The sequence below is a fragment of the Vipera berus genome (genome assembly GCF_964194415.1).
Source record: "Vipera berus genome assembly, chromosome: 1".
Taxonomy (NCBI): domain Eukaryota; kingdom Metazoa; phylum Chordata; class Lepidosauria; order Squamata; family Viperidae; genus Vipera; species Vipera berus.
The window spans coordinates 327,261,148-327,275,528 of NC_138202.1; the positions used below are offsets into that span (position 1 = coordinate 327,261,148).

Consider the following 14,381-nt stretch of genomic DNA (forward strand, 5'->3'; position numbering starts at 1 on the left):
CACCACTGTCTGCACCATTGTCCTGTCCGAAGCAGTAATGCTTCCAAACCAGACAATAATGCCATATGATAGGATGCTCTCAATCATCCCTCTATAGAAAGCGGTAAGGGCAGGGAAAGGAAGATGTGCTTTTCTCATGCAAAGCCCGTTTCACCAGTGTCTTGCTGTTGAGCAACCAAACTTGTCCTGATTGGACAACCATTTATCTAGAGTAGTATAAGGCAGGGGTCTTCAAACTTGGCCCTTTTATGGCTTGTGGACTTCAACTCCCAGAATTCCTCAGCCAGCTTGAAGTCCACAAGTCATAAAAGGGCCAAGTTTGAAGACCCCTGGTACAAGGACTCTTGTTCAAGCAGGAGTTAGAAGATCCCTTAGGTCCCTTGCAACCCTTTTATTCTATGTTCTGTGATCTTGCTTACAGCTTATAACACCTGGTTGTAATTTTATTAAAGGCTAAGACAACCTGGTTGCAATATTCAGGTCAAACACTGGATGGCAGCAAAGCGATATCGAAACGGGTCGTGCTGCAATTTAATACTTGTCCAGATTTGTGCTGCTCGTATCCGCTCGGGCTATTTGCTTTTGCATCTTTCCCTTATTGCCAAGTTATTCTCATGCGAAGCGCCTGAAGCCACTTAACATAGAGTCTCCGAGGCAACAGCGGCTGGTACGCATAACACCCGGGGACTTGAAGGTCCTCCGTGGCGCCTTAAAACCAGCGAATTAAACTACAATTCCCATGAGCCTCTCACCCTAATCGATTTGAAGGAGGCGGGACCTTCAAGTCGCGGGGTTTCCAAGGGAATTTACCAGATGCCGGTGGAGCGATGACGCAGCTCTGCTTTCTTGCCCATCCTGTCGAATGATGAGGCGGTTTTATGCTAAGGCTGCCTAGGAGACGTGCCGCTGCGAGCAGGGCGGGGAAGAACAGCTATGGGCTGGGGAGAAGTTGAGGAGGAGGTGGGAGTACGACTCACTCGCCTTCTGGTGCAGTCGCTTGCTTGCTTGCCTGCCTGCCTGCCTGCCTCTTGCCTGCCTCCCTCCTCCTTTTCAGGATTCCTGGTTCATAGCCGTTGCTCCTGCTCTTGACAGGTGACTGTCAAATCACGGTCTGTGGGGTGGTTGCTCGGGAGAAACCCGCCTCGGCTTGATAATGTTAATAATAATAGCAGGGATAGTTAATCTGCCATGTTATTATCGGCACCAGTGTTGCTTTGCACAGCAATTGTACAAAATTGCTTGAAATCCTTTCCCCTATTCTCTGGAAAGGCTCTATAATTTTAAACGCATTTCTAGTTTATCCTGAACTAAACGGTTGTACAAGGGAGAGAAGTGGCCATACCCAGGGAGCTAATTTGGTGAGTCAGGAGGGCACAGCAAATCACCAGAAATAAGAATTTTATTATCACTATTTTTATTGCTAGGGAGATGGAGAGATACTACTTCGACAGCCAAGGGTGATGTGGACAGTGATGGGGGAAGGGTATTATTTGCTTTGCTATTCTGCTTGGAAAAGGGTTAATCCCAAGTCCCTCTCAGTGAATCTTACTCTCAAGCAAATATATAATGGGGAAGGAGACAGAGCATACATATACAAAAACTTGGTATGGTATGGTGGAACTTGACAGACATTTTCTCTCCTTTTCATAATATCTGACATAGACCAACTCTATACAACAAGACTAGAGAAAATCCCCCTTCATACCATATTTAGTTTGTGAAACTGAAAAAAAAATAGATTATGGCCACTAGCTCAGACAGCTTTCAGAGAAGATTACTCTTCTCCATAATGAAGGTGTTTGGTGTTTTTTTTTTTAAAAAATCAGACCAGATACTAGAGAGCTACAGCTGGGAAGAGCTAACGCTAACCCTTACTGCTCTACTTCTGGGCTTCCTGGAGAGCATGAAGTCAATAGCCTGTGGGTTTCTGTTAGACATCACATAAAGAAAAAAAATGGGTTTTGAACAAGGATAAGTATGGAACAATATTTATTTGTGGGTATTCCAGTTTCACAGGTGCTTAGGTTGTGCCTTTTATTCGATTTTAGTGGGCAAACAGTTGATTCAGGAATTGACAAAGGGGGGGGGACCTCGTTTTTACAAATTGAATTTATGCTCAAAATCTAGGAGCCTTACCCTCTAGACAGGGATAAATGTTAGAATATAGCCAGACTAAACCATTTCACATTAAATTCACCCAATATTTATTGATTCCTCTCAAGCTTCAATTATAGTATTACAGTCCTCAGACTATGGCAATAATGTGTACCACAGAGAGACTTTTAAAATGTTTAGAGTATTTCACTTGCATTAGTTCATCAAATTTCTTTCATCAATCTTGTAAAGATATTCAGTGCTGTTTTTCCTGCATAATATGTTGATATACATGAAGCTGTGGAGGGGCATTGCTCTCCTAAGGCCATTGAATAATTTCACGATTAAAATTATATTTGAATGGAAGACTTTGTTTGGCAAATAATTTTCTTCTAAACCTGGACTTTCATCCTATTCGTAAAACAAAACCCATTAATCCAAATTGATTTATTTAGTATAGGATTGTATTGACTATCAATAATAAAGAGAAAAGCCTCTGAGCAAATGCAGACTATGTGCTCATTATCACTGTATTTTCGTGTTGCAATTTGTCTCACTTTTCTACCTGGAAAGATTTCAAGCAGTAAAAGGGAAGTCTGCCAAAGCACTTTAAGCAATAAAATTTGAATTGCAGTATTGAAGAGTTGAGTTTATCTCCATCCTATAACAATTGATTATAATCTAAAGAGGAATCCTATACTGTATTTTATCTTGTGGGGGATACCAATGGGAGCCCACGTATCTGAGTTTAATTATGCATTGTTGTAGTTTACTTTGCAATTATCAGAACATAAAATATATCATTGAACTGTGTGGCAGTTTTCTGAAATGTATATTGAGTCTGTAAATCAGTCTAACAGCATTTGTACACATTCTTGTTGAACTCACTAGAACTTACCCCAACATTTATAAGTTGCAATCTGAGTCAAAAGGTATCCCAATTTTCATCCTTTGTATAAAGATGCATCTTACATCTGTTTGACTCATGGCACTTACATCACTGTATTAAGATATATAAAACAGTCAAAAGGAGTTAAAAGACTTAAGATCTGTGAGAAATTCATAACTTTCACTCTGGGACTGATATCTGTTCACAGCTATACTTCATCTGCTACTGCAAAATAAGAGTCTTGGCATTGAGGAAACCTGTTTTTGATATGTTGCCAGAGTATAACATCACTACTATTCCTCAGAAACTCCCAAAGGGATTTTTTCAGTGTGAAATTCAGTCAAATTACCTTGACTTCCCTTTAAATGCAGGAAGTTATTAAGCTCTTTTTTTCCCTTTGTGGCTAAAAAAAATATTTAAGAGTAGGTTCTCTTCCAGCTGCCTATTTTTCTGGTATGTCTGCCCAATATTAAATAACTGATCTTGTGTTTCTCAGATTTTGGGACTCAAGTTTCTTCTCTGTGGGTGTTTAATTGATTGCTTCTTTGCTTGTATAATTTATATCTAATGTCTCTGTTAAAAATGTTTGATGTTCATTACAGATTATTACTTAAAAGTTATATATTAAAATGAACAAAGTCTTTTCTTACTTCAAAAGAAAAGTAGGATTCAGTTCCCCACACTGGGCTCTCACTTTTATTACTGTTTTTTACCTTTGCACTGGAATAGAGAAGTGCAGAAAGCAGTAGTGATGCAGCTGGGGAAAATTTAAAATAGGCAGTGCATCTTACAGAGATGCCCATGCAGAATTGTGTATGTGGTCCTGGATTCCCCCTCCCCCTCCCAATATCCTTCTATTTTTGTCCTTTGATACAAATAATGAGTTTGTGAGGTATAATTTTATTGGTAGAGTGGATGTACAGTAAAATGAGGACAGAGAAAAAAATTACCTCATGTTGTGAAAAGAATGGGAAAAGCAAAATAATATATTGCTTTGATTTATAATGCATAGCCTTACAAAGGTTAATATACTAGTTTTATTTAAAAGGTAACTATTTAATGTTTCCTATTATTATATTTATGTTCTTCCTTTATTTTGTACAATTCAAGGCATTGCTTCTGCCTCCTATTTTCTCCATAACAACAGTCCTGTAAGGTGCATTGGTCTGAGAAAAACGCAGTTGCTCAAAGTCTCCCAGTCAGCTTTCATGCCTATGATTGATTGATTATGTGCCATTGAGTTAATTTCAACTCCTAGCAACCAATAAATCATCTTCAATTTCATGCCTAAGGAAAGACTAAAACTCACAGTTCCCAGTTTCTAATCCAGCATTTCAACCATTACACCAGATTCGCTCAAACTGTTATCTGTACAGTATTACAGTATTTTTTTAAATAGCAAATTATAAGACAAATGTATCTAGATATCATATATATATATATATATAAACATCTTTCTTTTTCCTTCCAGAAATATCTTGTCTTTACACTGAGTTGCAAATCTGTAGAAGACTACTTTCTTCATTACCCAGTCACAGAATGTGCTGAGATTTTTTTTTAAAAAAGAGCTATTTTTTATATCAGCTGCACTTTTTCCACAGTTGAGAACTATAACCATGTTTGAAAGGCAGTGACTTACTTTATTCAAGAGACTTAAAAAACATAATGAGATCCACAGCACCAGCGTTTTGCACTTGATGCAGAGAGGCTCATGCCTTCCGCCTTCCGTTGTATTTGATTTAGAATTTGCCTCAATGCTTGTGCTCCCCCCTCCAAGTTTTCTGGGTTGCAAAACTGGGAAAGCAGCAACGGCTGCTCATCATTGGCTGTAGAAGATTATGGTGGCAGCTCAGCACTAGGAATCCAGCTGCAGCAGAGCAGGACTCGATGCATTTTCACTAAAAAAATCCTTAGTATCAGGAAGGGCAGCTGAATGATTTGGCAGCTGAGCAAAAGTTGAGATCATTTTTAAAAAGGAAACAGGAAAAGCAAGAACGTGGGGCTGGGGGCAATAATTCCAGGGTTTTTTTCTCTGCTTCTAGGGAGGGGGGTTGATTATCATGGCAGATCGGACAGCTCCTAGATGCCGACTCCATCTGGAGTGGGTATATGGGTATAGGGGTCATCAGTGTCGCAACAACCTGTACTACACAGCAGGCAAAGAAGTGGTTTACTTTGTGGCTGGAGTCGGCGTGGTTTATAACACCAGAGAGCATACACAGAAATTTTTCTTGGGGCACAACGATGACATTATCAGGTAAGAAACGGGTGCAATGAGGAGGGAATGTTTGATTAAACAGCTATCCCCAACTTTACATGACTTAGCATACCTCTTTCATTTTTGAAAAAATGAATATGTCAAAATATGTATACAGGAGTGCTGCATGCACTTGGGTCCTACTTAGTTTTTTATTTATTTGTATTTATAACCCAAGATTTTGAAAGAAATTATATCCTAAAACTCAGATCTGGAGCTCATTCTTTGAAAAACTAAGGCAGTTTTTCAGATAGCTCATTATTATCTTCATTATCACCCCAATTATAATAGCTAAAACCTAAATAGGGTATATGTATGGGAGATGTAGGTTACATATGATATACAGTACCTACCGTATAATGTCTGGTATTCCAATAAAAGCAGCTTTTACTCTGATACTATAATTTTAGTATATGCTTATGTTTACTACAAAATACAACTTGTTCTCAGCTATGTGCTATATGTTCAGGATTCTGATATCAGTTGCATTTTGAAGGGGAGAGGAACTTATAATGTGATGCTATACAAAATGACTGAGAAGTAAATCCTAGAGTTCAGTGGAATTTATTTCCAAGAACGTGGCTACAATATTATAGCCACAATATCAGACAGCAGGAGCATAACACACCTTATTTTAAAGAAGAAACATACAAAAGTGAATTTTCCAGATTACCTGTTTTCTGTTTAAAACAACATACTTTATGATACTTTTCATTAATTTGGAAATAGAAATTATTCTGAAACTGGCTGCTGTGTTTTATAAAAGTAATGTCAAAAAACAGGTTCCTTTCTCAATCTGCTAATTTATGATGTTTAAGTATTATATGGTAGCTGTTTTACTTTAATTTTTTGATTAAAATTAATATCCTGTCTTAATTGTGCAGGCCTCTCTGCAAATCTATCATATAAATATATACAAATATTATATAATATTTAATTTATATAAACATGTATATGACATGATTTTATTTGCAACATACATTTGTTCCTTAATATGTTTTATCTAGCTTTGGTGAAATATAACATCAAATGCTGGAAATCTTATTGGGGAAAATGATACTTTCTGTACATTTCTTCTAACCATGGGGTAATACTTATGTTGTAGTTAAAAAATAGCTTCACCCAACTTTGTATGTCATGTTTCTTTATTATTTGTAATTCAGTCCTCAGGATATTTACTTGGATGTAGGTGCTGTTGAAATCTTTGAGATATATTTTCAGTTAAGCCAGATCAGGTTTGATTTTTTTCAGCCAAAAAATGGGACCTAATGTTTAATTGCAATTACTCTAAATTAACTAATTATTTGTGCCTTACTAAAAGGGAATTGATAGTGCACAAAGCTGAAGTTACAGCTGCTACTTCTGTAATAATATATCATGGCTTTTCATATTGGCTAAAAAAACCATTGGTACATTTTAACTCCTCTTTCTGGCACAGTGCATAATTGTACTTATATTCGGTGGTCGGAATGATTGCTCCCCCCCCCCATGATCACATGGTTGCATTTTGGGCACTTGGTAACCAGCCAACACTTAACACTTAATTTGCAGTGTCCTTTGACCATGATTTATGACATTTTTGCTGGATTTATGCCATTTTACTTACAGTTTCCAGCAAAAATCACTCTTCCTTAACAATGGGTTCACTTAATGATGGCTGTGTTCACTTAACTACCCTGTAATTGCAGGCTCAATTACAGAATAGGTTGAGGACTACCTGTAGGGGCTTTTCAAAAATAAAGATTTAAATGTGCTTTCGTCTGCTCCCTGTTCAGATATTAAGCTCCATGTGTTTAAAATTATATAGAAGCAAAGTATAGTCTGTGCATGTTTAGCTAGCTTGCTATCATGTACACGTGCATTCAGGAAGTATTCAGACCCCCTTCAATTTTGTCAATTTTGTTATGCTGCAGCCTGATTCTACAGTTGTTCAAATTCATTTTTTTCTCATTAATCTACACTCAGTACCCCATAACGACAAAATGAAAACAGAATTTTAGAAATGTCTATAAGTTTATTAAAAAGAAAAACCAGAAACAGCTGGGAATAGTGATCACATGTCCCTAGAACCATTGTAAATACCTGCTGCTTGCCAAGCACCCAAATTTTGACCACATGTCTGTGGGGATGAATAAAGTAAGAAAAAGAAGGTGTAGAGGCAGATTGATATAGGAAAGTAGAAGCCATTCAGTTTTAATTAAATGTAATTCAAAACAAAGAACAACAACTTTTACCTTTACTATTTATCAGTATAATTTGAGATGTCAGATCAAACAATCACAAATCCTTATGCTTTTCCTGTTCAATAACAGGTCAGTATGTGGTATTTCAAGAATTGTGATCTAGAATTGGCTGAACTGTTATATGTCAGAAACCTGGTAGAATGGAGCAGAGTTGTCTGGGCTCAGCTTCTGTCTCACAGGAACACAGTAATTTAAACATATCATCAGAGAAAAGATATACGGCATAATTTCCTTCATGAGTAGATGTGAAAAAAATCTGGGAAAAACCCTTGGAAGTCTTGATGACTAAGAAATCCTGAACAATGTCAGTCAAAAGAGCCATAGTATGAATGTTGGAATTTCTCAAGATCAAGAACCTACATCTGAAAACATGTGTGTCAGTTTGGTCACTGATCCTGTTGCAAAGTGCATTAGGCAATACTCCCCCAGAATCACTTGACCATTGAGAATAAGGTGAATAAAACTAGCAAAGTAGCAAACTCCCAGACAGGAGCTGGAAATGGAATCTTTATAGATTATACCATATATCTTTTCTCTGATGATATGTTTAAACTAAGCAATATTTTTTTTAAAATGATGATTTCATGGAATTTATTAAGAGGAATAATAATGTAATGATGACAGAATTACTCTTGGATACCCTCGAAACAAATATGCTGCATTGGAGTGAGACTTGTCAAACAAGAGTATGACAGAATCTTTTGTCTCCCATTTTGAAGAATTAAGAGTCCTTGAGCAAACTAAACCCAGCAGCTTCTCCTCTTTAAGCAGCTGCTGTTAGTGTTTACCACAAAAGACTGCCGGAACAAATTCTTAAAAATGAGAGTGCCACAGGTTGTCTACCTAGACAGCGTTAACCAACTGCATTGACTATAGTTTCAGTTCTTGAATATTCAACAGCAATTAAATAAGTGAATTCTTTGAACAAGCTTTTTGATGCATTCATCTGGTCTTTTCATGCAAAAATAGCAGGGATTGTGCAGTACAGAACTCTGGATTTCAACATGAGCAAAACTACAGAACATGATCTTAATATTAAATTTAACAAAACAATCAATAAGTCTTCCTCGCAGCACAAGAGAGATAAAGAAGATAAAGAGAACCTCATCCTACAAACTACCCAAATTTATGACACATTACTTTTCATGTTTTTCAATAGTGGCTGGCAGGGCTTGAAGAAAGCAGCCCGTATTTCTTTCTGCCAACTATTCTAGTGCTATTATTACTTGATTGATTTATTGGAAACATGCAATAATTTTTTTCAGCACACATCAATTTCAAACCAAATAGACCCTCCTCTTTCCTTTACCTCTTGTTAACACCTTACATTGTATTTAATTCATGTTTTTCTTGCCACACAAATTTAGATATATCCTTTTGCCATTGTTTAAATAGTGCATTGGTTGTGTAGAGCTGGTATTGTCTGAAACAAAAACATTATTTAAGATAAGACATTTATTTTTGTCACAAAAATTCTCCTCAGCAGTTTCAGTGTATGTGCTCCTATCTTAATATGTCTTTTTCATTCCATGTCTTAACATAGATATTTTTAAAAACATACAATTCGTGTTTGTGATAGTGATACTCAGATATTTTACCTCCTTCTCAGTCTTAAAATAATGTTCAAATATTTAAATGTTCAAATTATTTTATTTCAAATTTTCAAATCATCAGTTCTGTTTGATCTTCTAATTTCATATTTTTGTTAACATCTTCATCTATTTATTAAACTTTAAAGCTGCTGGTACATTAAATTCTCTTAATATTTCAATTCGCCTTAAAGAGTTTTCAAGAACCAACACCAAGTCATCTGCAAAAGCCATTACCTTATGAGTTTCCTTTTAAAATTTACTCCCATAGTCCTCTCATCTTGTCTTATATCTGTATTGAATATTTCAAAAGCCTAAATAAAGAGAGGTGACAGTGGGCATCTCTGTCTTGTTCCTTCTTGTATTTGAATGGGTTTTTATGTTCTGATTAAAAATTATTTTTGTTTTCTGTAAAATGCAGGTTGATCTTACCCATTATGTCAAGTTCTGTCCAAAATTCATATCGTCCAAAATTTTGAATTACAAAGCCCAGTTCAAATTGTCAAAGACATTCCCTACATCTAAGAAAATCAATACTGCTTGTTTCTATAGTTCCAAAATTTCTGAGCACTAAATCGCCTGCAACAGTTCATAACTAAAATATAATCTTGTTATTAAAGTTCTCCCATTGTATCTGAAAGTGCTTCTAGAAAGAAGAGTGAAAGAAATGAAAAGTGGATTGCTAAAAGACACTTGTAATGAGTAGGCCAAATGTGTTTTGAAAATCTCCTCAGTGGCCTTAGAGATATCCTGTCAGCTGTCTTTCCCTAGAATAATGTTACATTTATTTTGCATTCCTTTATGGTGTTAAAATTACTTTTCAACTACTACTAGAATCTGTTTATCCAATGAGTAATATTATGCTCTGGATAAAAGTAAAGGCTTTAAAGAGAACATCTCCTTTTACCTACACATTAGACTGTTATTTTCTTCTATAGAACCTAGTTATGTAAAACAGATTGCAATGGATAGCTTTTTCAATAATAGGAAGTTATACAATTGTACATTATTTTCCTGAGATACTTTTACTAAACACAGATGCACATGGTTATAAATAGGTTTTTGTCAATGAGCTAATGTTGCCTACTTAGCAAGGGAAGTTTAATCACCATAATGCTCCATTGCATCCTTTTTGTTTTCTTCACAAGCTCCATAAGTTACTTCCACCTAATAATATCATATCATCCTTGTGTTTTTCTTTGGAGACTTTTAAATCTTTCATAATCTAGTGTACTTTCCTGGCAAGCTTGTCAAATCTACTTATATATTTCCTAAAATAGATATCTCCAAAGTGATGCCTTCCAGATATGTTTAACAATATGTCTTAATGTCTCATGTTTTGACAGATCTGGATGGATAATGTTCATAAGGGGGCTTTTGCTGGCTATCATAACTTTCTTAGAGGGAAATGAGTGTGGATACGCTCACTAGTATAGTATTTTTGTGTTTATTGGCAATCAGAATGAAATCAGGAAAAGGAAATGCTTGTCTCATCCTTTAAGGTTGCAGACTAATGAAAGGATTTAAATTGATGGCAGATCATTTATCACTCTTTTGACCAATTTCTAATTGAACTAATTCTGAACTAAATCTAATATAAATAATCCCTTCCTCTCCTATATCTCTGTCAACTAAAGAGTTTTTTGCAAATAGGTAAACCAAAGAGAAATATTTCTGGACTCATACAATAATATAAAATGCATGGTCTAAAATTATTAAGTGTTTTTCAATCTGCATTTCATTATACATGTTTCATATCTAAAGAATCAAAGTCTCCAATTCAACTTATTAGTATTTTCCAGTTCTGCAAAATGTAACATTGAAAGGTACACTTATATATATCCTGTCTTACTTAAGATGGTACTTAAGCATCCAACATTTTTCATGACCTTATGTGCTATAACTGCATAATAGGAACTTAGTATTATGAGTTCATGTATATAGTTATTTCATAGGGAGAATCTTCTACTCCATACAATATCCAAAACTTGTTATTTGTATCAATGTTGAAAGTATATGCCAGATTAATGCTAACAAAGTATCTATATTGAAGAGATACACTTTAAGTTTGGCAAAAAAAGAAAACTTTTCTGGATCAATATGATTTAAGTAACATCCTATTTTTCATAACCACACAATAGCTCAATAGTTAAGATGCTGGGCTTGTCATCTTGAAAGCCATCAGCCCGGGTTCCCAAGCATCATGCAATGGGAAGAGCACCCATCTATGCCTAGTTCCTGCCTACCTACCAGTTAGCAGCTATGCCTAGCAACCCACCTAATGTGTGAAAGAAGAAAAAAAGTTCATATTTTCCATGTTGTTTTGTATATCTCTCTTAGTCTCCCTATACTCACCTTTTTTCTTAGCCCCAAAGGTCTAACTCCTGAAATATTTTTAATAGGAGAATGGAAGAGTTGCATCAGCAACAGTTGCATCAGCAACAGTTGCATTAGCAACATCCACCCCAAAATACATACTATTTAGAGCTGTGTGAATGATGGCCTAGTGATACAGGAACCTAATCCTAACAATCAATGGAGTGTCAGGAAACACAACAAAATAAGCTAATTCTACTTTATTGTAGGGCTATATTAACAGAAGGGACACGGTGGCTCAGTGGGTTAGGATGCTGAGCTTGTCGATCAGAAGATTGGCAGTTTGGCGGGTCGAATCCCGAGTGCCATGTAGCAGAGTGAGCGCCTGTTACTCATCCCAGTTTCTGCCAACCTAGCAGTTTGAAAGCACGTAAAAATGCAAGTAGAAAAATAGGGACCACTACAGTGGGAAGGTAGCAGTGTTCCGTGTGCCTTTGGCGTCTAGTCATGCCGGCCACATGACCACGGAGACGTCCTCGGACAAGCGCTGGCTCTTCAGCTTTGAAACGGAGATGAGCACCGGCCCCTAGAGTTGGAAACGACTAGCACACATGTGCGGGGGAACCTTTACCTTTACCTTTACCTTATATTAACAGAATTTTGCAAGTCTGAAAGTGCAAATCTACGGTCTCTTTTTACTGCCTGATAACTTAGGGGATATCCTTTCTATGTTTCTTTCCCCTTTATTCAGCTGCAGATTCCCCCTCCCTTTATGTGATCATTCTGTAAAGAGCAACTTTTCCCCTCCTTTTCCAAGGTCATTCCCACATACAGGTGACAGATGTCACAGGCAGATTGTCCTCACATATTGGCCATTAACTATAATTTAAAAAATTAAGATATAGTAAATCCTTTAGCTGACAGCTGAAATGGATTAGATAGCACCAGTGTGTGCTGAAAATGGACCAATCATCTGTCTATTCCATATCCAGAGTAAGGTTGGCTGGTAATTCTAAAAAGAAATGAGCAGTTTATAATAATAGGATTTGCAGGATGATGAATGAGACCAAGGGAAGACTCCCAAAGCATTCAAGGGTACTACCCAGGAGAAGTGCAAAAGAGGAAAAGTGAATTTAAAATGGCTGTTGTAGAAGTAAAACCATGCTACTTTAAAACAAAAAGTTAAATGATGCATTAAGACATAGTTTATTCCCTCAGAGCTGATAGAGATTGGGAAGTTACAAAATGCTGAAAGTCTGTAGAAGTTGCAAAAGAAGGTCAGAAGAATACAGTTCAAGAGATTGACATTTTCCATACTTGCTTACATACTGTGTAAAAAAACTGATTGAATTCAATTGTTTTAAAAATTTTGGTTGCCACCCCACCATAACATGGAGAAAATTCTGATAAGGATATTTTTCCATGTCAGTAAGAATATGTAGTTTTGTTTGTAACTCTGAGAATATAAGGATCTGAAGGAACAATCTCTGTCAGAGGTCAAGATTTGATTTAAAGTGGCCCTAATTAAACATAGATTCCATATTGACCTTAGTCAAATTTAAGAACTTTTCTAGCAGCAAATTATGTTTTCAAATCATTCTACCATAAAATTAGGCAAAAATTAGGCATTATTAGGCAATCCAGAATGTTGGAGTTGAGATGTTAAATGTATGAACATTGGAAGTCCACGCCCAGCCATACAGAAATAGGACAAACTGTCCTTCTTGACTGTTTGGGGAACAGTTGTTAGGTTTATCAATCTGAGAACTGGCTTTCTCAATTGTTATTATTTATTTATTTATTTATTTTAATCCCATTTATATCCCGCCCTTCTCCGAAGACTCAGGGCGGCTTACAATTTAAGCACAAACCAATGTGCTTAGCAATAGCCTTCATTCTATGTATATGCCTGCTTATTAGGGCTTTCCCCCCCCAAGCGGCATTATTACAAAGTCAGCTTATTGCCCCCAACAATCTGGGTCCTCATTTTATCTACCTCGGAAGGATGGAAGGCTGAGTCAACCTTGAGCCTGGTGGGACTCGAACCTGCACTAATTGCAGGCAGCTGGTGTTACGATTTAGGCTTGCAGATTAATTGATGGAAGAAGGAATACTAAGACACTCAGTCTGGTAGTTTAGAACCCTGAATAAAAAAGAAACAAATAAACATGCTATTGACTTATTATTGACTTTATAGTTACTTTAACATTTGTCTCAGATACTGATTTTAAATATTCAGTTATATTAATTAGAATTGACTTATTGCAGCAGCATGTTTTGTTATATAGTATTGGAATAGAATTGTTAATCATCAGATTTCAAAATAACTTCGCATTCTTGCTGTCCTCATAAAACCAGCCTGGACTCTTGAGGGGAAAAACTTTAATTGATTTATTTTTAATACTTAGATTCTCACATATTCTCAAGAAATAACTATTTTAATAGGTGATAACTTAATATTGTTCAGATGAACGTAATATAATAAGTGTGATTGTACGTTTCCTTTGATGGAAATATATATTGACGGACATTTTAAAGAATAGAATAGGATAGGATAGGATAGGATAGGATAGAATAGAATAGAATAGAATAGAATAGAATAGAATAGAATAGAATAGAATAGAATAGAATAGAATAGAATAGAATATCTTTATTGTCATTGTGTATCTCACAACAAAAGTAAGTACTGCCCACAGTGCACACTACACACAAGTAAAAACCACAAGTAGAAATATACATTATATACACACATCCTTCACATTCTATTCACCATTGCGCTGCCCCTAATATTGCACTTCAGTGTTGCACTATACAGTAGTATTTAATATGGTTACAGCTCTGGGATAAAAACTATTTTTCAGCCTATTTGCCTTTGTTTTTATTATCCTGTACTGTCTGCCAGATGGTAATAGTTCAAAAAAAAAGAATGTCTGGGATGAGATGAGTCTTTAAGAATGTTTTGAGCTTTCCTAAAACAGGAACTGTACAGTTCA

The 14,381-nt window shown here is 36.1% G+C and overlaps 1 protein-coding gene across 1 annotated transcript in view; it reads left to right on the plus strand.

The window, feature by feature from the left end:
- Positions 1–5,043: 5,043 nt before the first annotated feature.
- The window catches only part of EML6 (EMAP like 6), a gene marked incomplete at its 5' end in the record, with an annotated part of 142,509 nt that continues 133,171 nt past the window's right edge, over positions 5,044–14,381 (plus strand). The window contains one exon of the mRNA XM_081320691.1: positions 5,044–5,240. Coding sequence (XP_081176817.1) covers positions 5,044–5,240 — 197 coding nt within the window. The remainder of the gene's footprint in view (positions 5,241–14,381) is intronic.